The sequence below is a fragment of the Dicentrarchus labrax genome, unplaced genomic scaffold, assembly GCF_905237075.1.
Source record: "Dicentrarchus labrax unplaced genomic scaffold, dlabrax2021, whole genome shotgun sequence".
Taxonomy (NCBI): domain Eukaryota; kingdom Metazoa; phylum Chordata; class Actinopteri; family Moronidae; genus Dicentrarchus; species Dicentrarchus labrax.
Genome location: NW_026136715.1, coordinates 19,568,788 through 19,590,390, shown reverse-complemented (window position 1 = coordinate 19,590,390; position 21,603 = coordinate 19,568,788). Strand labels below are relative to the sequence as shown.

Genomic DNA, 21,603 nt, shown 5'->3' with positions numbered 1-21,603 from the left:
ACCTGTATAATCTTGGACAGTTCATCAAACGATGTCTTGCAGTCTCCGCTGTACTCTTGAGCCAGCTGCTGAATGTATCTGTTCACATTAGCAGAGGACGCACCAAGTCCTGCACCTGCTCCAGTGTCGTCCTGAGGGGAAAAAAATAGATTATAATGAATAAGACTAGGGATGCACCGATCACCTGTGGAGTCATTTCAGCAGACAATGTTAAAGAGCAGACATGGCTCATGGATATCGGAAATCTGCGCAGGTTGGATCGGGAAATTCCGATACGTGAATTACGCTGGTATCGGTCCCGATACCGATACAGGATCGGATCGCCCCCATCCCTTAAGACATCCCATAAGACAAAAAACTGGCTTTCTGAAAAGGACATGATATATCACTGCCATCCCAATACCAGAAAGAGGTCTTGAGACTGACCTGTGGTTTCTCTGGTGCTGCCTCATTGACTTTAGACAGGAGGCTCTCCAACTGGGGCCGGTGGCCCATCAGCTGGTGGTAAACTCGGTCAGCTTTGTCCAGCAGGGTATTGATGTTGGTCACAGCCTGCAGGAAAACAAACATATATTAGATTAAGAGATGCAGAGTGAATGAGTAGGAAGAGATAGAGGCTTAATTCAGGACAAACTACTTCAATCCTCCACACAAACCCCTTTTTCATTAATTTCCTTTTCACCTGTATTTACCAAAGATGACTGCTTACCTTTTTCCTGTCTTCCTCATTCTCAATAGGATCCACAGCACAGCACGGTTTAGCATAAAGCATGAAGTCAAATCGGGCATATTTGCAGAATCCACAGGCATTGCACAGGAAGGGGTCTTTTTCATCATAGTTTATGGACCTAACAGAAAACAACCATCAATTTAAAATACAATCAACTTCAATGTCTTTAAAAATTTTCAGACCTCCGAAGAAAACCTGCTGCTTACCTGCACTTGTGGCACTGATACACGTTCTCACCGCAGTTGCCACACACCCCAGGGTTGGCTGGCACAGAGGCACTGCAGCGCGGACACTGTAGGGTCTCGGTGGAGGCCTGGTAGTTCTCATAAAAATCTGAGAACTCGATCATCAGGTTGGATGCGACAATAGGCAAAGGAAGGTCGATCTTCACTTCTGTCTGTCCTGGGGTCAGCTGAACCTTCTTGGCTTTGTGCCAACGAGCAGGCCTAAAAAAAAAAACAGGCAATAAAGTTAAGTTACTTTACACAGTCAAATGATTAGTGAAAAGAAAGAGAGAAAAATCTTTGTTGAAACGTACTTGTTCTTCAGCTCCACGATAGCCTGGACAGTCCTGTTGTTGTAGTAGAGGTTGATGGTGCGGACCATTTTGGTGCGTTTGAGGTCACCGATCTTAACTGTGACTTTGCTGATGGTATGGCTACCAATGAGCTTGACAACCTGTTGAGTGGTGGTGTAGCGGGTGTCCACTTTGATCGATGACAGTTTTATATTCTGGAGGACACACAGAGGACACACAAAACTATGTTTAAAACAAAAATGAACTGTTTATGCCTGTAGATGGGTCTTGCAAGTGAAAAAGCATTTCTATTAAGTAAATATCTTGGTTTTTTTTGGCTAGAGATTGTGAAGTTGTGTTGCACATACTGAGAAGGGAACTTCTGGATTGTTGCACACCAAGCAGGGGTCACTCTCCAAAAAAAACCCATCAAACTCTACTAGACCAGATAGAGTGCTGCAGGAGAAAACATCAAATCATTCCATTTTTATTCAGTCCACCATTTGAAATGGCTACAAGATAGCATGTTTATGTAGACATACGTGTAGATGTTGGAGTTGGGGTGATTCGTTAGGATATGGTTCTGTGCCCTCAGGATTTCCACAGCTTTCTGGGAATACTCCTTCAACTGGAAAAGAAAAGGGAAACGATCTTTTTTTTTTTACAGACCTGGCAACATTATCATTGCAACGATTTTGTTCTGCTGAATGATGAAAAGGCTTACAAATCCAGTAAGAAAACTACATTATCGACACTCTCTAAATTTTTAATGATTTGTTTTTTGAAAAATCTAGGCTCTTTAGGCAAGACAGTCAAACTACATCAATGCACAGCCAAAGATGTTTATGATATGACTAACAATTACTATACTAAATTTAGTACAACCATAGTCTGTGAGGCCTTTAAACAAACCTTCTTCTCTGTCTGAGGGGTTTTGAGTGAGAAGTATCCAAGCAAGTCGACAAACTGGGCAGCTTTGCGTCCATATGCAGGCAGCTCAGGCCAAATGGCCCAAGTCAGTTCAAGCAGCAGCTCCTGCTGAGATTTACTGGAGTTCCTACAGAGAGACACAGGCCAATGATGAGATTTTGCCATTTATTGATTTATTTATGGTTTCTTTCCATCATTCATACATCTTTATGTTCAATCACACAAGTTACTTAAGAGACTTAAAAGAGGCAATCAACCAGACTCACTTTGGGTTTGAGTTTGGGCGTAAAATAAGCTGCCTGTGTATGTCTGAATGTGTTAGATGTCTACAGTACCTGTAGATATGAAGTGCCAAGCAGTGGGCTTGCCAGCGCACAGCAGATGAGTTTGACTCTAGCAGGAAGCAGCGCAAGAACTGAATGAGGGTCTCCTTGTCTGCAAACTTGTTAAGCTGACTGACCAGAGCCATACACAGCTGATCCTCCTGGCTACCAACTCCATCACCTGTGGTCAGTTCACAAAGATACAGGACAGTCAGGACACTAGCATCTACTATCCATTTTTGATACGCAAATATCTTGTTCAGGTTGATTGTGGGGCTCGAGCCTATTCCATTATTCAATGTGCGTCTTCTGAACAATACGATTAGTATGAAGTATGGGAAAGTCTGTGTCATTGCCTCACCCTCTTTGTCCTTCTCCTTGTCTTCTTTTTTGCTCTTTTTACTGGAAGACTTGCTCTGAGAGGACTGAGAAGCCCCCGTCTGTCCCGCACTAGAGGAGCCTCCTCCTGAGAATGATGAAGAGGAGGAGGAGGAGGTGGCCAGTACCTTACTGCCACACAGGGCACAGGAGAGCAGTTGCAAAAGTACTGGGGAAACTCCCTCATCTACAAGGAAGCTGACCTGGAGCAAGAAGTACAACACAGCTGGATAGAGAAGAGAAACAGATGAGGAGGAAGAGGAGTGGTAAGAGAATTGATGTTAATACTACCGACCTTAAAGGTTTTTTTGTTTCCAGTTACAAAAATGTATCTGAAACAACTTACAGTCATCCTTCATGCAGAACTTCTGCCAGTTGATCGTCCTCTGAGTGGCAATTTCGGCACAAGCTTTCAGGTGTTCCATCTGCACCAAGAGAGGCAAGTTATACTTAAATTATACAAAAATCCCATCCTTACAGCAGCTGACAGCAGTATCACAGAGCAAAGAAAGAGAACATTAGAGACAAGAATTTAGCAAATGGGGGCAATGGACCTTATGCACAGAATATGTTAGCTTAGTTTACTAAGACAAAAAACAATGAAACAGTGCATCTGAAATACACACAATAAATAGCCAGTACTCCACATACAAAATCAGCTCTGTATTAGTTGTCTTAAAGACTGTGAGGACACTCACCAGACTGATGAGTGTGTCATACTGTAGAGCTGAGCCAGACGTTGCTGTGACCACGCCAGCCCGGAGGAAGATGCCCTGCTCCTCCAGGAGCTTCTTGATGCTGCGCACATGGGAGTCAAGTGTGTGCAGATCCCGCAGCTGACGATATTTTTCCTTTGAACCGCAGATAAACAACAACAGCTTTCTGACTTGCCTCCTGACAAACGGAGTCTGTTGGATCATCAGATACTGAGGAGAAAAAAGGAGACGTATTAATGTGTTTGTGTAGACAAAAATTTAAAAGGAAAATCACACACTACATTCGATGGCTTACTTCAGACAGATAATAGAACCAGGAATGATCAAAGACAGGAGGTGGGATACGTGGGTTGGTGTCAGCAATCTTCTTGATCTGATACGGCAGCCGGAGCACCATTTCAGTCAATAGCTGGGAGTAGGCTTCAAACACATCAGCAGCATGTCCCTAATAAGATAAGAAACATAATAGGTTCACATAAACATTCTTTGTACAAAAAAAACCCAAAAACACCTTTTTCAAGTTTTTAAGATTAAAAAGGTTTTCTGTTATCCGATACCTTGACATATTGGCGCAGGAAGAAAGGGCTCATGTCTGGGGGAGAGGAGGCTGTGTGGGGGCGGAGGAGTTGGCTTGTGGCCACAGGCTCTTCTTCACCCTGTTGGCTCTTCCAGAACTCCAGGAGCGATTTGAGCACGTGGAGACAGTAGTCAATAGCACCCAGGCTGAGCAAGGCAGTCGCTGTGGCGTTCGAAATAAGCGAGGATGACTGGAAGAGAGGGAGAGGGACCTGGTATGTAGTACAATGTACAAGTAACTTAGTTTTGAATAGACATCAAGAAGTAAAGAGCTGTCCATAGAGACATTCTGCCACATAGGAAATTATATGTGAGAAATGCAACAACCTTTTACTGGTACTTTAAGGTAGTTTTGAACAAACTATTATGTCTGACTTTTTAACACATTTCAAAATGGTGCCTCACACATTTTTATGTACTTGCTGTTGACATTACTGTATTCCAATAGACATTTAACAGGTAACCTTTGGTGAAATCAGTGAGAACTGCATTAAGAAAAGAAAGAGGATGTACCTCAGAAGAGGATTTGGAGCCCGACTTGGTTCGAGACATGAAGACGCTGAGCAATCTCATGATAACCAGGTGAACTTCATTGATGGAGCAACGCTCATTCTTCTTGGACACGTCCTGCAGAGGAAAAACATGGACTGTAAACATGGAAAGTAAAACAATGACACTTTTAAGCTTGATTCATCACAAGGAGAGTGTGGTTACCTTCTTGTGCATGCCAAGCTCAGCAATAAGCTGTGCTAGCAGGTCATCCAGAGCACCCTTATCCTTTTCATCCTCGCCATCCAGGTCTGAGGTCAACATGAGGATAACCTGCATGTAAGGGATGGCTTGGACTCCACCTACATTGTGGAGCTGAGAAAGGTGCTGAAGCAAGCGCTCCAGTAGCATAAGACGAACCATGTGTAGCCTGACAGGAAACACAAAATTGGGCCATTAGAGTTGTGCCATATTGGGCTTCATGTGGCATTCTTCATGATGAAAATCTATTTCTCGGCAAAAGCACATTTGTTCCTAAATTTCTTTCATCTCCGTGGTCATGGTCTGACCTGTTGCTTGTGTGGATGTCTCCCTCCGTCTCTCCTTCTCCCTCTGAGCATTCGCCTTCCTGCTGGGCTGTGGTGGTGCTGATGGCTCCAGTGCTGGAGCTGACACTGCCTGGGCCTGCAGGGTGGCCCTCCACTGCTGTATCCCCATATGCACTGCTGCGTCCTGACACTGTACACACACAGGCACGCACAAATGAAAATAAACAAAGTGGAAACACTGATTTATTTTTACTTACACAAAATGATGTCTATAGTTTATAGACACTATATATATATATACTAATTTCAGACATGCATATATAACATTTTGAATATCAGGCTAACAAAATACAAATACAATCTTGAATTTGGTTGTGTTTTTTTCTGAAATCACCCACCACTGTGCTCCCCTGCTACAGAGTCGATTGCAGAACCTCCACTCTCTGAGCCCACACTGCCACCATGCTCAGCTGGGGAGGTCCGCAGTGTGGAGCCATCAGTAGCAGCTGTGCTGCCCTCATCATCTGATGCCGGGGCTGAAATCATAGCAATAGCTGTAACAGTAAATACACCACGGTCATCTGGCCAGGATACATGATTTTAGTGTATACTTGTGCACCAACAAAACAAAGCATGCAATCTGCCATTAATGTTTTTTCGTGTTGAACTATTGTTGGTATTATCATATATATTCACAACCTACTTGAGCAAATGTGATGCACTGAAAAGAGGATAAACAACCACTTGAATTTCAAAATACTGAACTAAGACTACAAGTTGTGCCACAGATTAGGTTATTTAAATTTTAATCTAAAATTGTAGCTAAGAGAAAAATATTTTGATGTCTTTTGTTAATGATTTACAAGCCACTGTGACCTTGCAGATATAAAAACCTAGCTTCCTGCTGATCACATACTACCACAGAGGTGGTCTTGTTACCTGATGCGGTGGTGTCTGAAAGAGTGCCAGCATCCAGTGAAGAGGAGCTTGGGGCCTGGCCAGACAGGCCAAGGCTCTGAAGGCCAAGAGCACTGCTGCTACTGCCTAAAACGTCAAAAATATGTCCATAATGTTAGCAGCACTCACCCAAAATATTGATCTCCTAAGTGAGGCTAACCCTGATAAAGTTTTGGTCACCCATTTGAGGTAAACAATAATAAAATACTAAAATTGGTTGATATAAAAGGTGAAACGTTACACTTTAAAAAAATTTAGGTAATTCATGTTCATGACAATTCAGTGATTTTTTATTCAGTTGCAGGAGCGTTTCAATAACTGCAAGTTTCACTTTTGTGACAAGTGTCACAGCTATAAGAAACTCAAATTACTTCAAATTACTAAAATGTGTTAATTGTGTTGGTGTTACTATTTGCTATCAGCTGCTCAGTTCTTTCCTGCTTTGTACAGTCTAATTTTTAGGTTCAAGTCTGTACTAAACAGTTGAGAACTGTTTCGTCACAGACAGGGAGAGAATATGTGGAGTGAGACTCTCAGGCAGTCTCTGCAGAGAAATATTGCTTCATTTTCGTATTTTCTGGTTATTTACCTTGTTGATCCTGCTGAAGGCTGAGGGCAATGGCCAGCTCTACCATAGTTTCATCATCTGCATCAGGAGGGATGTCCAGCATTGGGGGGAAACCCTCAGCTCCAGCCAGCAAAGCCTCCAGGGGAGATGGATTTCCATTGTTGACATTCTCTGCTGTCTCCAGGACCATGGACTCTGACTGAGGAGGCAGAAAAACAAAAGGTGTTATTTATTTCTTTAAAATGCCTCTTAAGAGAAAAAGGTTTGTAACTAAGATTTATATTTGAGGTTTAATTCATATGCCAGGGAAATAAGAACATGGTTGACTAGTATTCTATACTTTAAATGGTTTATTATTTCTGTGTGATGGCTGCAGGGGATGCTTGCGCATGTTTCCTCTTAAAATGTATGGAGACAATGCAGGAGTAATGTCAAATCTGCAGACTTAATTGGCCCTCTATGCTCACCACCATCTCAAAGTCACCATGGTCCACTTCACTCTGCTCCTGACTCTCTTGTCTACCCTCTTCTCCTCCAGTCAGCACTGATGACTGCATCTTGTCATCTGCATCGTCGTCATCATCATCATCCTTGTCTCCTGATAAAGAAAATCAACAAACAAATTTTAGAGAACTGAATCCACTTGTGGTCATAGGAGCCTCACAAGAGTTTTTAATTCTTTGTTTAGACATCTAGTTTGTTTTACTACACAGAGCAGGCATGGTAAAAGCTAAAAACCTTTTCCAAACTGTAATTTCCCTGATGCCTTGTGCTACTAAACCATAAAAACTTTAATAGCCAAACATTCATGCACAGTTTTGTATACAGCCTGTGCCAACATACCCATAGGTGTGTTGGAGCGTGGGGGGGATGGAAGGGTCACATGTCGCCGTTTGTTTCTTGGTCGAAGCACTCTGATCAGGGCCTGCTTACAAGCAAAGCTCACAGCTGTGTCCTGCAATTGGATCAAATACAGAACGGTTACATGACAGTGCGAATACTGCCTTTAGCTACAGTATTACATACAGTTAACCTTACAGATTCTATTTTTAATTGTGAATAATTATAATTAAGTCACATAATATCCTGAGTCCTCAGAATCCTGATTATAAACAGCAATGGTCAAATATTTTTGGTAAATCCAAGGATTATTTCCCAGTGATAGTGATTTTGTATGTCATGACTCATTATTATGCAAGTACTATACTTACTGGGCAGAGTAACATTTGCATGTAGATTTTAGAAGCTACATTGATGTAATCCAGTTCACATGTGCAGTATGCATGGATGATGTCCACCAAGGCATTTACTGTTGCTTCCACGTGAGTTAGGCCTTAAACGGAAAAGAAAACATTCACTGTTTCAAGTACTGATAAAGTACTAAAGTCAAATTAGTACTACTAGACAGGGTGCATTATGTGTAAATGTTCTACATAACATTTAAATGTGAGCTGACAAGCAGTGATGTTAACAATAACATTACTTACAATGTGACTTATAACAAATTTGGGGGTCCCGAAGTTTGAACTTACCAGGCAGGCAAGCAGGAGCAAGAAAGGCGTTCTTTGGTTTTAGGGCATGGAGCTTCCAGAAATTATTCATCAGCTGTGTGATGAAATTACAGCTTTCCCCATCCACATGTTTTTGCCCATCCTCTGCCATTTCTGCGTTAAGAGATTAATGATTAAATGAATGAAAAATGAGTTATCTGAAACTTTATTTAGGCACTTTTCTAACCAACAGTTGTAAATCATGTAATCATGATTACAGTGCAATCGCTTAATCAAATAAGTCATAAATAAATCAACACATAAAGTGCTACAGTCTCTTACCAGAGTCATGGTGTAATGACTTTGTTTCTGTGAAATGCACCAAGTTGTTGGGTCTCATGATTGCAATGGAGCGGGCAGTGATCACGAGCCTCTGGAAGACATCAGGGTCGAGCTCCCTCCCCTCACGGCTGCAGCCATTTAGACACTGCACTGCGTTACTCAGCAAGGACTGGTCCTGATGAGAGGGTACAGACAAGTGTTGCATTAGTTAGTATAACATTTAACATTGAATAACAACAAGTACTTGCACTTAGAACTCAGTTTCTAATACCATTATGCACTTCTGAGGGTTTGATTTTTGAACAAACTGCTGTGTAGTTTATACATTTAATAGATTAAGTGTTGATGACGAACGAGCACCGACTGTTCTTCTGCACACACTATTCCCATAAAATCATCATTACAATCATATTAGCTTACATCTTCATACAGGATCAACAGTTGTACTTATTTCCACTGTGGTTCCTTGAGGTAAAGAACAAATGTGTTCATCAATGTAAACCACAAACAATTGTGATTTGATTCTCAATTTCCCCTGGCTCACAGTGACCCTTCCTGATCTAAAACTGTACATACACCTGGGGCTAATGATACAGAATACAAGTGATTTTTGCAGGACATATTACAAACACCTTGTGCATTGAAAATGTTATGACTTTGGTCCAGTCTGACACAGGGAATTTTATTTTACCTTGTGGTTGTGGTAGGCAGTTCTACTGGTGTGCAGGCTGGCAAGAAGTCCCTTGGTCTGCTGCTGCACACCTGCAGGGGTCGGCATAGACAAAAGTAGAGTGGCCAACTCCAGCGCTGCAGCCTTATTCTTCTCCTACATTGAGTTAAAGACACAGAGTCAAAAATGCTCCGTAAAAACAAGCAAGTTAAACTCTAGGTCAAATGTGTTATTACTCTAATTTAAAAAATGAATCCGTTTACCTTTTCACTGGAGGAACCTACTGCAAAGCAGCTTTCCAAAGCCTCAAGGGAGCTGACAACCAACCTGAAATTAAGAAAGAATATCAACATTGCTTCTACTGCACATTTTCCCACAAATCAACCAAACAGAAAAAAGAGCAAATCTCAACCTGTTGCAGTCTCTGTTGATCTAATTGCCAAAACAACACTGAATGCAAGAATAAATGCTGTTGTACAGGTGTGGAAATGGTGCATGGCATGTTCACAGTCTCAGGCATGGACACACAAACTGGCACACATGCACAAAACCATACAAACAAGCAGAGAAAGGGCAGTTACTAACCGGTCCAAGGTTGATAAGGACTCAGTTTCACAACTTTTTATTGTATTTTGGGAGCAAAAGAAAAAGAACAAAAACAAAGTGTGAGGATCACAGAAAGAAACAAGTGAAATTAAATGATTCAGTTGAACATAAGAGAAGCATGCAAGAAAAGATGACCTCACGATAGCCATGCACTAAATACTCTATAGAGAACGCAACCCCCCCATTGTTAAAACTTCAGGCTCATCCTCAACAACTCCGGCTACATAGATGGACTCATGAAGGGTAAAGATACGCTAGGGTTGGACGATATGGATATCACATCTTTAATCTCTATTAATATTACAATCTAGTTAATTAGCTGGAAAACCAATAAAGAAACTGTTTACATATTAAATAACCACGGGAATGTTTTGGTTAATCGACCAAAATAAATACCTGTCAAATCACATCATAATTTTGGAAAAATCATATGAAATCCAATATTATCATAAAACAGTACAGTTCATTGCTTTGCCCACAAAGATATATATACCCACAAGTCTTAAAAGAAAGAAATATAAATAGTATATCAAATAAAATCTGACTGTGTAGGCAAAGGTTAGTTTAATATAAAAGTGACACAAACTAGGCTTTTTGAAAGTCACAGACATGGTCACACTATCTCATCAGATCATGAATGTGGTTAACTGGACTACAGGAGATTGAGAAGTGTAAAACTTCTGTTGACCTTATGAACCGTAAAGTGAAAAAAGCTCATACCTTTCCAGTACACTGCCGCTGGTGGTGGTTGGGGTGGCTATGTCTCCATCAGAGGTGCCATTGCCCTGGTTGAGATTGGGACTGCAGACATTGTTAACCGAGGCAGAGGAGAAGTCCTCTGGTGGATCTTCAGGCCAGCCAAACTGCTCCTTGGTTTTACCATAGATCTTGATTGAATCAAGCATGGTGACTCCAGCTGGGTCAACAGATGCTCCAACTTTAAAATGAACAGAAAAAAGAAATTGCATCAGAAGGTGGTTTCTAAACAGTTTGCAGCAAATTCAACATGATCCAAGTCAAAATAAATATTTTTTGTTTCTGTACCAACACCCAGCATGCTACCTTAGTGGTTAACTATTGCCTACAATGCATTAGGCTTATTCATCACATTAACATTTTTCTTCCACTGTTTTGAACGGACAGCAGTAAAACGCACTGTATTTTAAGATCATTCAGTGCTGAGGTATTATCAGCAATAAACATTTTTATTTTGCAGTGAAACCTTAAGAGGTTCGTCAACTGATTTAATTCCGACATTTAACAATCTGGTGTTGAAAGATGGATGCATCTGTAAAAAACATAGGTACGTGAGACAAAATGCTAACATTCACAGTAGTAGCTTTTAGTGTCGCTACAAAAATGATAATCCACATAACTGGATATACCTACCGGCGACACAAATTATCCAATTATCAACAACAAGTAACCAGATATAATCATCATTGCTCTTACTAAAGATGGACAGCTTCTTGTCGGCCTGCAGGGCCTCCTCTCTGGTGAAGGGAAAGTCAAACCAGCGGGCTCTCGTCAGGTTTATCTGCATGGTGCGACCAAAGACCTCCACATAGGAAGGAGCCCTCTCAATGGCCTGAGTGCCCACCTGCACGCGCATGCCCGTCATCACCATTGAACTGTTGTTGTTGACCGCTTCCACAGTGAATCCCCCGGGCTAGAAGGAAATAACCGGAACCATGACATTTGTTGTGTTTTATGTAATTTATCTAATAGTACAACAAGTTGTTAAATAAGCACAGATTGATAAAATGTTTGTATAATACTATATAAACACACACTACACTATACTATATAACTAGTATTCTTTAAATTGACTTTTTAGCCATTATCACTTCTCAGTAGACAATAGCCTAAACACACACACGGCTGACAGCAGCAACTGATTACGTAAGTCTCTAGCACCTTTTCTAACAGAGAATTTTGTTAAAATGTCTCTACCTTTGTGTTGGCCACATACATCCCAGTGGAGTTGAGCCTGTGTTTGATCTGCTGTCCATTGTAGACCTGAAGCAAGTCATTGCCCCCAAACTCCACCTCTGTCAATTGCTGGTTGTGTTCAAAGAAGTCCACTGGGAATGTCACTTGACTGGAGGTCCGAGTGGCTGAAAGTAAAAAAACGTAAATTAAAATTTTAAAACGGCACACAAGCTCAATTCTGTTTTATTGCTCAAAACAGATTTTTTTGATTTGTTTGGCTGTTCACATAACTTTTTAAATATGGCCCATATTAGATTACATCATGAACTGGTAATGGTCCTGAAGTAACCCGCATGACAAAAGTCAGTCTAGAGTGACATAACACGCATTTTAATTCTGATATGATCATCCCCTCTTCTGTTCCTGAGTTATGGTGTTTATAATGGCAACAACAAAAAAACCATCACAGTGAAGATGACCTTTCACCTATTCATCACTGCATTAATACTTATGACCAAAAGCATGTTTTGTGAGGTCACAGTGGCCTTGACCTCTGAACGATGTATGTCCAGAGTTGTGTGTGCTTATAACCTATGTCAGAATCCAATTTCTTACATTTTCAGTGAAATAATTGCACTTTATTGGCCTAAAACTCACTCGTAGCAGCAGCTTTGCGTTTGCGGACCGGCTTCATGATACTGATGCCACAGCTGGGCTGCAGTGAGGGCTGAAGCCAGTAAGAGGTGTTATCCACATTGGCCATGTAGATTCGCAAGCTTCCATCCTCACAGAGAAGAATCATGGTCGTACGCTGTTGCTCATTACTGGCAGTGTGTCTGATAGCTACCATATCTTGAATCTGAGGAAAAGAGAAAATTAATAAAGAAGAAAGAAATGGCAATGAAATTAAACCCAGTGGGTGACACTTTTGATATAGAAACACATGATTGAACAATTACTACTGAAATTTCATGCCTAATCATGTTTTGTATGTGTGCAAGTAAAGTAACTCATTCCCTGTAATGTATGTGGTCTCCTGATATTGGATGATATGTAGTATTTATACAAAGCCGCTAAGAGCAAAAGCTTTTATATAGGTTTGTTCATACATGCAATACCTACATGGACACAAAGCTGCAGGCCTTCTTGCAGTCAGCAGATGTGCTTCTATATGCACTATTATTAGGGGTCTGCTTACGCTTGAACAGATGTTCTACACATGTGCACTAGAAAACAAAATTGCTATCGCATGACAGCAAGGAAAACTTCCTTGTTGTAATTGGCTCAACAACAAGTAAAGGTCAAAAGCAGAAAATGGTTGTACGACCGCTTAACGACTATAGGACTGTGTTCTCAGTTCATACATGCTCTTTTTACTACTTTCTTTTTAATAGGGTTCTTCCTTTTTCCATTTTATACACTGCTGAAGTTCTATTCACTATGTTCTTACCTGCTAGTGAATGCTTCATGTCAAGACAGTAAGTTGTCCTTACCTTAGCTTTGGCTGGCAGAGTTTTAATCTCTTGGATGAGGAAGGTGTCTGGCTTGACCATAATGACCAATGGTATGCCCGTTGTCTGCTGCACGCAGCACACCAGGCCTGGGTGGTTCATGACCTCAGACCACTGGCACAGAGCAGGTGACATCTTACTGCTGCCGCCATTAGAGCTAAAGAGGGAATGAGTGCAAGAGAAATACAGACACATAGTTAGCTCCTCCAGTTACCCATTACATTTCCCAGATCCAGCGCAGTAGCAGGTAAGTGAAGATACTGTATATGGTGTGGAGAAGTGTTACCCTTTGACATTGATGGGGAAGAGCCTCTGAACTTCGGTGGTGCTGCGGCTCACTGTGGCAGCGAAGGACTTCCCCTGGCTGTAGCTGAAGAAAAGCATCTGAAGCACATGGGAGTAATAAACCGACACACCACCGCCGGCTACCTGCCCGTTGCTATCCTGGAGTCACACAGAAAGAATTTACCATGTTAATTTCTTTACACCACTCAGCATTTTTAAGAAACACTGATTTTAAGTGGTTTGTAAACATGAAATCAACTAACAGGAATACACTGTAGGGTTGGATATACTGTAGACCCTTTTTAGCAAACAATGATATATTCTGCTGTGAAAACATGTTGTACAACATCGCACATGTATAATTCCATGGCCTAGTACACATCCCACTTACCTTCAAGTCTTCGTGGGTTATCTCCAATACATTTGTGACATAGAAAGGGCCATGCTGGGCACTACTGGATTCATCCATGACCTGGGTGTACATGTAACCTGCTGAAGACATGATGGCAATAACGTTTTTCCCTTCTTCGTTGAAAAGGAAGGTAGCATCACGGATCTTTGAACTTGGGAGCAGGAAGTAGTACATAGGACTCAGGGCATCCACTGACAAGTCATAAATCTGTTTAGCAGGGGAGACAAATAGAAAAAGATGAGTATCACCAAGTTTTTTCAACGTGCATAAAGCTGAGAAATCATAGTTACATGTTTAGCACCTGACTGTCTTTCCAAATTAATAAAAACATTCAGTCATATCACCAATAATAGGTCAACACTCGAACTTAAGGTACATACAAAGTCTTTATTCACACACATACCTTAACAAAGTCAGCTGTGATGATGGCAAGTTCAGTCTGTGAGCCTGGTAACCAGATAGCTTTGATGATGAAGTTGCCAGTAGCCAGTTGTGGGTGCAACACCAAATGGTCTGACACTGAGCCTGTGCTGCTGAAAGTTAGTACATGGCAGTCCTGGAAAAAAAAAAAAGAACGACAAAGACAAAAGAGTCAAATACCAAATTCCTATGTATCAGCCATTTTTTAAAAGTACATCTAAATCTACTTGGCTAAAGTTAGCATGAACAGCTACTCTGAAAGCTACCATGATAATGATCGAGGGTAACTTAGTTGTGGTCTTCTCTTGCAAGCAAAATAACTACATTGTTGTCTGTAGTGTTTTTATTTTAATAGGTTTAGGTTCTTTGAAAGAAGCTGTTTTTCTGACCTTGAGGCCGCACACAGCCAGGTAATCTTCATTACAAGGGTTGCCTGTGAGACTGAGGACAGTGAAAGGGACTGGAGCAGAGGCCAGACGAGTCAGTGTTAGCTTTCTCTTGCTCGAGTCAGCCTGTTTCAGGAGAGTGGACAGCTGCAGCACTGTTATCTGTCAAGCAGAAGATTGAGATAAAATGGGTTACAACAAACAATCACATCGTTAGAAAAGAAAAAGAAAAATTTCTATTCATGGATCTATCCATTTAGTTGAATAATTTGCAACACATTGTTTTGGAATGACATGAGGATTAAGTAGACGATGTCTGCTTTAATTTACTGGTTTGTGAAGCTTACCTTTCCCTTTTCGTGGCTGACTGCAAGGTGCTGACGGCGGCCGTGGGGTGAAGACAGGACACACATGGCAACACGCCGCAGGACATGTGCACTAATCAGCTGTCGTATAGTTTGTCCCTGGTCACCACTGTAGTTCATCCTCACATTCTCAAAAGCCCCTTCCTGAGAGCCGAGCGTGGGCACCTGAGGAAAACAGACAATTTATTAAACTCAGTGTAGTTTATAATAACGTTTACATAACAAATAACTGGGTGATTTTTTCTAACCACTCCAAACTGTACAGGTCTTCATACCATTAACTGGTCTGTCATCTCCACAGTTTTGTCCTGAGTATGCAGTTCATTGAGGGCTTGCTGAGCACGGCTGCTACTTCCCACTGCTGATGCCTGCTGGAAGTTGGTCTGGATGGCTTCCATTAGGAACATGAGCATCTCCAGTATGACTGCTGCAGTGGACGATCCCATCTGTTGGGGAGTAAGCGAGCCAAAAGCTTGAGTCACACAATATACAGTGTAATGCATATAAAAGAAGTAGAAGAAGAAGTGCAACAATGTTATGTCATAGAGAAACATACAAGACATACAGAGACACAGACTCAATGACACATCCAGAATAGATTAATATATTTTCTCTCACCACTTGTGCTAGCAACTCTTCCTGGCAGCCCTCAATGCTCTTGCACACACTGCTCTTCTTAGGTCTGTCTTCATCGCCAGGTTTGCCATCACAGATGGTGACCTTGCCCTTGTCGGAGGGTGAGGCATTCTGGTGGCGGATAGCACTGTCAGGCATACGCAGTTCACTCTGGAACGCAGAAGACTCCTTCAGAGTCGAGCTCATGCCGCTGCTGGGGCTGCGTTTGACCAAGGCCTGTGGATAGAATGACAAATTACAGCAGTGAGAACAGCAACATTGTTGATATGTGCATGAATATAAAACTGAATATGGCAGTACATCAAATAAAAGCTTTTCACATGAAGTCATCTTCTTTACTATTTTAACTTCTTTACCATTACAATAACCTGATTTGTGTTTTCACTTTGCTAGCTCCTCAGCATTGTGGAGTATATAGTTAGTAAAAGAGATTGTGTTGGATGGAGGTGCACTTTATCTAAACTGCCTCCAAAGGCAAACAAAAATCATAGATTGACAAGACTCTTGAGATCACTGAAACAATTATTAACTGTATTGGAATTTGCTGCATGCCAATACCATACATTTCACTTATGGATTTGAACAAAACTATTATGAGTCATTGTAATCACAAGACTGACATAGAACTAAACAGAACTTAGTGTAGAACTTAAGGTAAAATGTAGTTGATGGTTTGTTCATTGTCACATGCAAATTCAAAAATCCATCATGTAAGTTTAACTAGGAAAACTGGCCTTTTCAGTAGACAAAATGTTGACAACAGACATTCATAACATGATTTCTCTCATTTTCTGGCCACATGTGTGGGCTAGCTATAACCCTGACCAAATGAAATGACTGGATGGAAGTCAATGGGGGAATGACTTGCAAGCCAAAGTTACCGCTGTTGTTCTCTTCCCATGATGACCTGAGGTATTCGGTCTCACCTGGCAGCTGCCATCCTCTTTGGCACCGCAGTCACAGAAGAAAGAGCCATATTTGGCATAGGAGATCTCATGGTCTTTGTGACAGACCTTGGCGCACACTGTGCACACACCTACCCCATCCACCATCTTACAGGTGTGACAGTGGTACCTGTAGAATGAAAAAGGACCAGGACAAGGCTGTGTAAAATACATCAACAATTTAGTAACGACAGACAAGTATATACTGTTATAAAAATTATAACCACATTACAGAGTTAATATTACAAAAACCTTCAAAGGTGCTGCTTCCAAGCTTAGTTTAGACTCTACAAAGAGAAACCTTTGTTGCATTAAGACGTGGGAAAATCAAAACTACGCAACACGACAGGACAACAAAAACACAGACAGTCCCAACAGAAAATATACCACTAACACAATGACTGTTACTTTTGCTTTCTAGATAATGCTAAATTATATTACAAATTAACATAATTTGGAGCATTTTGTGCACAATGACAGCAGTGTGAAATTGTCTTGTTTTTGTAAACATAAACAAATGATAACTTTTTCTCTGTTTCATGTAAATCTACTGTATGTGGGATCTTAATAGTTTCTCTTTATTTTGAGAAAGGAACCCTGTGTGACATCTCTATTTTCAGATCTAACAGCCTTGTAGTTTGAACCAGACTTGATTGGAAGAAAAAAACAACCTCTGGTCTTAATCCAGAATAAAACTGAAATCACAGGGAACAATAAACTTTTCATTACCAGTGCTGGTTCATGAATTCCTTCTGAGTAATGGTGAAGGTGCAGAGTTTGTTGCAAAGGGAGTCTTCATCCTGTTAAACAATGACAAACGTGTTAGGATGGATTAATCCATTTAGCAACAGATGGAGTAAAAACTGAGTAAAGCAAACAAAAAATGGCATTAATTTTATAATGCACTTAAATATGTTTCAGGGGAAATCAATCAAGTGGTACAGATTTTTAACATTATATTGTCCATTTCTTGCATATGACATTATGCATTTCAGTCTGTGTATATAAACTCAGCTGACTGGACGTCTAAGATTCTTTGACAGATTTCATGTTCAGGTCTTTATACTACACTTTTACAAAACATAGCGCAGTTTCAGGAGGATAGACATAAAGAAATGTGATCTCACAGAATCCTCTGCCTGGGAATCATCCTCTTCTACTGCAAGCTCTTCCACCCAGTCCGAGTCCACTTCCATAGCCTTCTCTTCTCCCTCCATCAGCAGTGCCGCGGTACCTTGGCCACTGCTTTGTCGCAAGGCATTCATCACATCAGCCAGATAGGAGATGATGTGGCATGAGCATTCCAGCATGCTGGCGTGCTGAAAAAAAAAAAAAAGGAACCGGGGGTACTTGACGATTAATGGTTAAAAATGCTAACAAATGCTATGCCAGTGTTTAAAACAGAATTGCACCTGGATGACGTCAAAATAAGGCACTTCTAAAAAGTGGTGCAATATACTGACACAGATAAAAACTTACCTTTCCTTGGGATATGTTTGTGCTCACTTTTTCCACAACATTCTTCTGTGTTAAATATTTTTTGCTGCAGAGAAAAGATGGGAGTAGTTGAAATGAATATTCAGAAATTCAAGACTGTATTTCTGCTTAATAATGGCTAAGAGGTTAGATCACTCAATGACAAAGTATTTTTATAATCCATGGTAATTAATCAGAGAGTCGCTTTTTATGGTGACTTTAGCCATAGCACTGCTGATAAAAGATCATCAGTAATGTACATCAGTAAATTAAATCTGGGGACAACATGTCTGAGAAACTGATTTCTCACCATCTGGTCAGCCAGTCGATAGCTGCCCTGTGCAGTTGTAGGTGGCCGGCCCCCTGTCCAGCACTGGCAAGTGTGGCCATGATGACCATGAGCTCGGGGAAGCCTGTTCCATCACCATTGGCTAGCATGTCTGTCGCCATGGGAATGAGTGTGCTCAGGAGGACAGTGCACACTCCTTCGCCCACCTGGCTGTTGTCACGCACAATATGAGTGGTGAGCACCTGCAGAAGCTGTCGGTTTTCTTGCACTATTTCCAGCTGCTCCGAGTCCTTTGGTGGGGTGGCTGTCATGCGTGTCAGCCAGGACTGCAGGCGAGAGGGCTCCACACAGGCAAGTTGGGCCAGTGAGCCACACAGACACAACAAGCTGGGGTTTGGACTCTTCTCCGCTGTGTACGACAATATCACATTGAGATTTAAAATTGCTGAAAACTCTGATGCAGTTTAAGATTTCTGTTTTGATTTTTGACAATTTAAAGGCATCAGGTATGCTTCAAACGTGTTTATTGCACCCTCTCCCACACCTTTCCGACATCACAATAGAGGGGGACTGTGTTTAAGAATTTTTCGAAAACATAAAAACGTTTAGTACGTCCACTTTACGCAGCTATTAGTCGGGTGTGAGTGTGCTGAGGTGAAAAAGTATGCAGGTGTTGAACTTCTTCACACATTTACTTCCGTCACTTTTTGGTTTTAATAGAGGGCAACACCATCTAAGCCTTTGAGGAGAGACAGTCTTAAAATGTGTGGATTTATCCACATTTGTTTCATCACTCAACCCTCCATGACAGGAGGCTTTTCACTGCCATTGGGAACAGAATTTAACACTTCTACCATTGGTGTACAATCATTCGTATGAACTAGTCAATTTGAAGCATACCCCAGCCTTTAGATAGCTTTTTATTGAAATTACAACAGTAGACTTACTGAGCTGGAAAAGCTTGGTGAAGAATTTGAGCACCCTGTTGCAGAACTTTGCCGATAGATTTTCATTGGCAGTCGCCATCATAATCTGGACAAGTTCACCACTGTAAAAAAGGAGCAGAGAATAAGTGAGGTAGCTGTATAAACATGTAATAATGCAGCCTGTGTTGTAAACTGAGCAGATACCTGAAAGAAAAGAACTCTTCCATGGCTTTGCGGACTTGACTGCTCTCAAGCTGCTTTTCAAGGTACTGAAGGCATTCCTCAAGGACAGACTCATCCAAACCACTAAAAGAAATGAGAGGTCAACTGTTAAAAAGAGCAGTGAGACTCCACCAAACAATGAACATGCAGTCTAGTAAACAAAAATATGCTAAAAGCTGCACAGTGGGGCTTTGTTCTTCAGCACACAAAGTGTTTTGATTCAATAGTAATAACAAATATAATGTTTAATGCAGGTTTAATTAATTATCTTATCAAACATACCTGTTGGGGTCTGAGTGATTGGCAATGATGTTGTAACACCCGGTCACCAAACGCTCGTAGATGCGGGCTAGGAAGGCGTCTGACTCTGATGGGCCAAGGATGCGCTCCAGTGAGGTGCTGCTGATCTCAGCCACACTCTCTGTGCTACTCTCCAGGAGGAGGGGCAACAAAGTGCGCACAACCTGCGAAGGATTCAGCTCCTCTGTGCTGAGGAGACAAACATGCAGCAATTTTAAGATAACAGGTTATTCACAAATAAATTACATTTATCACATGCTATTGGTTCTATGTTTAATGACTTTAAATAGCACTGGACAGGCACTTACACAATGAGGTCGCCAGTGAGGCGAACCAAAGAGAGCAGGATGTGTTTCAGAGAAGAGGCCAGAGGCAAGGACTGACAACTCAATGTACCCAGGTGAGCCGCTTGGATGGCACTGATGTAGCTCTCTGATGGAATGGTATCATTGGCAAATGCATTTCGCTAAGAAAGAGAAAACACAAGATCATTAGTCTAAACTGTATATTGAAATTTTAATGCTTTTCCAATACTGGATATCTCTAATATGACTGAAAGCTTTAAATGGTAGATATTTTAAGATAAGACCCATAGTTTAAAATGAGAGCATTAAAGCTTATGTTTAAAATTGAAAAGTGTCAAGTTTATTTAACCGAGAAATAATTACATAAAATATATAATTCAGTTGCTCTGAACATAACTTGGCAGACTCACAGTCAACGGCTCAGTACCAGCCCATGATTAAGATAAAAGGCCATGGAACTGAATGGTGAGTAGACTGCCAACTCTCCTTTACAAAGTGCTCACAAAGAGGGAAGGAGTCAAACTGAACTATAAGCAACAACCTTTATTCACATACCCATGAGCCGATGTTGGGGAATTCATTGGTGTGGATGCTGTTCCAAGTCTCACAGATTGTCTGTACTGCCGATGGCAAGTTCTGCATAATACTATGACCTGCGAATTTAAAAATGTTCAGGTTACAACAGTGAGTGCAAAGAAAAGTTATGAGAAAACTATTTTACTTGAATAATTCTTTCACATACCCAGCGTGTTGGCCTTGCAGCGGGTGGATCCAATGGACAGAACTGCAGCGTAACCTTGGAGCTTGGCATCTGTAAGCTTGTTCTCCCCTTCCTCTGGGATGTTCATTAGTAGGTAAGACCTGTTCATGACAAGCATGGTTTAATAATCAGACAAACGAGGACAAACAGCTATTTCAATCACAACCTTATATCCCAGCTTGGACATAAAGCATGACCTAGACGAGCTTGTCTGATGTTCAGCGTTAACCAAAGTGCGAAAGTTAGAGTGGACCCCTTTTTACCTGGTAAAAGCTGTGTAAACATCGGTGAGCTGTAGTGTGGCAGGCAGCAGGTTCTTTGTGATCTCAGATGACTTGTGGGTGTCTGCTTCAATAGCAACCTTGGACAAATGCTCGTCTAGGGAAACCTGCACTTTAGAAATGACTGCATCGAGTGTATAGATGGCTTGCAGCGAGGGTAACTGATTAAGTGGAAGGATGACGTTCGGGTCTACACTGGAGAAGGTGGAAATCTGCAACAGAATCATCAAAATCGTCAAAGATTGACAGCTGCGTTCAAAATAGTTTATACAATAACTGATAAACACAGGTCAACAATGACTACACTGAAATC

General features: G+C 41.3%; 1 protein-coding gene across 15 annotated transcripts in view; it reads right to left on the bottom strand.

Moving 5' to 3' along the window:
- ubr4 (ubiquitin protein ligase E3 component n-recognin 4) overlaps nt 1-21,603 on the bottom strand; it is a 50,767-nt gene that overhangs the window by 12,863 nt on the left and 16,301 nt on the right. For 5 of the 15 annotated variants that reach the window (XM_051424123.1, XM_051424124.1, XM_051424131.1 and 2 more), the window contains 52 exons: nt 21,273-21,502; nt 20,992-21,110; nt 20,805-20,902; nt 20,253-20,410; nt 19,927-20,133; nt 19,627-19,728; nt 19,444-19,544; nt 18,518-18,905; nt 18,211-18,274; nt 17,859-18,050; nt 17,461-17,531; nt 16,669-16,861; nt 15,770-16,003; nt 15,427-15,597; nt 15,134-15,316; nt 14,790-14,948; nt 14,384-14,536; nt 13,960-14,187; nt 13,570-13,727; nt 13,266-13,440; nt 12,430-12,631; nt 11,794-11,957; nt 11,293-11,509; nt 10,561-10,777; nt 9,820-9,852; nt 9,498-9,561; nt 9,256-9,390; nt 8,565-8,739; nt 8,265-8,396; nt 7,944-8,065; nt 7,576-7,687; nt 7,200-7,330; nt 6,754-6,931; nt 6,147-6,251; nt 5,606-5,761; nt 5,229-5,397; nt 4,885-5,089; nt 4,684-4,797; nt 4,152-4,382; nt 3,890-4,039; nt 3,577-3,804; nt 3,225-3,303; nt 2,862-3,104; nt 2,513-2,681; nt 2,160-2,304; nt 1,790-1,875; nt 1,616-1,703; nt 1,269-1,462; nt 937-1,176; nt 710-848; nt 427-552; nt 3-131 (listed from right to left, as the gene is read on the bottom strand). In XM_051424123.1, coding sequence (XP_051280083.1) covers nt 3-131; nt 427-552; nt 710-848; nt 937-1,176; nt 1,269-1,462; nt 1,616-1,703; nt 1,790-1,875; nt 2,160-2,304; nt 2,513-2,681; nt 2,862-3,104; nt 3,225-3,303; nt 3,577-3,804; nt 3,890-4,039; nt 4,152-4,382; nt 4,684-4,797; nt 4,885-5,089; nt 5,229-5,397; nt 5,606-5,761; nt 6,147-6,251; nt 6,754-6,931; nt 7,200-7,330; nt 7,576-7,687; nt 7,944-8,065; nt 8,265-8,396; nt 8,565-8,739; nt 9,256-9,390; nt 9,498-9,561; nt 9,820-9,852; nt 10,561-10,777; nt 11,293-11,509; nt 11,794-11,957; nt 12,430-12,631; nt 13,266-13,440; nt 13,570-13,727; nt 13,960-14,187; nt 14,384-14,536; nt 14,790-14,948; nt 15,134-15,316; nt 15,427-15,597; nt 15,770-16,003; nt 16,669-16,861; nt 17,461-17,531; nt 17,859-18,050; nt 18,211-18,274; nt 18,518-18,905; nt 19,444-19,544; nt 19,627-19,728; nt 19,927-20,133; nt 20,253-20,410; nt 20,805-20,902; nt 20,992-21,110; nt 21,273-21,502 — 8,262 coding nt within the window. The remainder of the gene's footprint in view (nt 1-2; nt 132-426; nt 553-709; nt 849-936; nt 1,177-1,268; nt 1,463-1,615; nt 1,704-1,789; nt 1,876-2,159; nt 2,305-2,512; nt 2,682-2,861; nt 3,105-3,224; nt 3,304-3,576; nt 3,805-3,889; nt 4,040-4,151; nt 4,383-4,683; nt 4,798-4,884; nt 5,090-5,228; nt 5,398-5,605; nt 5,762-6,146; nt 6,252-6,753; nt 6,932-7,199; nt 7,331-7,575; nt 7,688-7,943; nt 8,066-8,264; nt 8,397-8,564; nt 8,740-9,255; nt 9,391-9,497; nt 9,562-9,819; nt 9,853-10,560; nt 10,778-11,292; nt 11,510-11,793; nt 11,958-12,429; nt 12,632-13,265; nt 13,441-13,569; nt 13,728-13,959; nt 14,188-14,383; nt 14,537-14,789; nt 14,949-15,133; nt 15,317-15,426; nt 15,598-15,769; nt 16,004-16,668; nt 16,862-17,460; nt 17,532-17,858; nt 18,051-18,210; nt 18,275-18,517; nt 18,906-19,443; nt 19,545-19,626; nt 19,729-19,926; nt 20,134-20,252; nt 20,411-20,804; nt 20,903-20,991; nt 21,111-21,272; nt 21,503-21,603) is intronic. The other 10 variants (XM_051424129.1, XM_051424137.1, XM_051424133.1 and 7 more) reach the window with 8 other exon arrangements.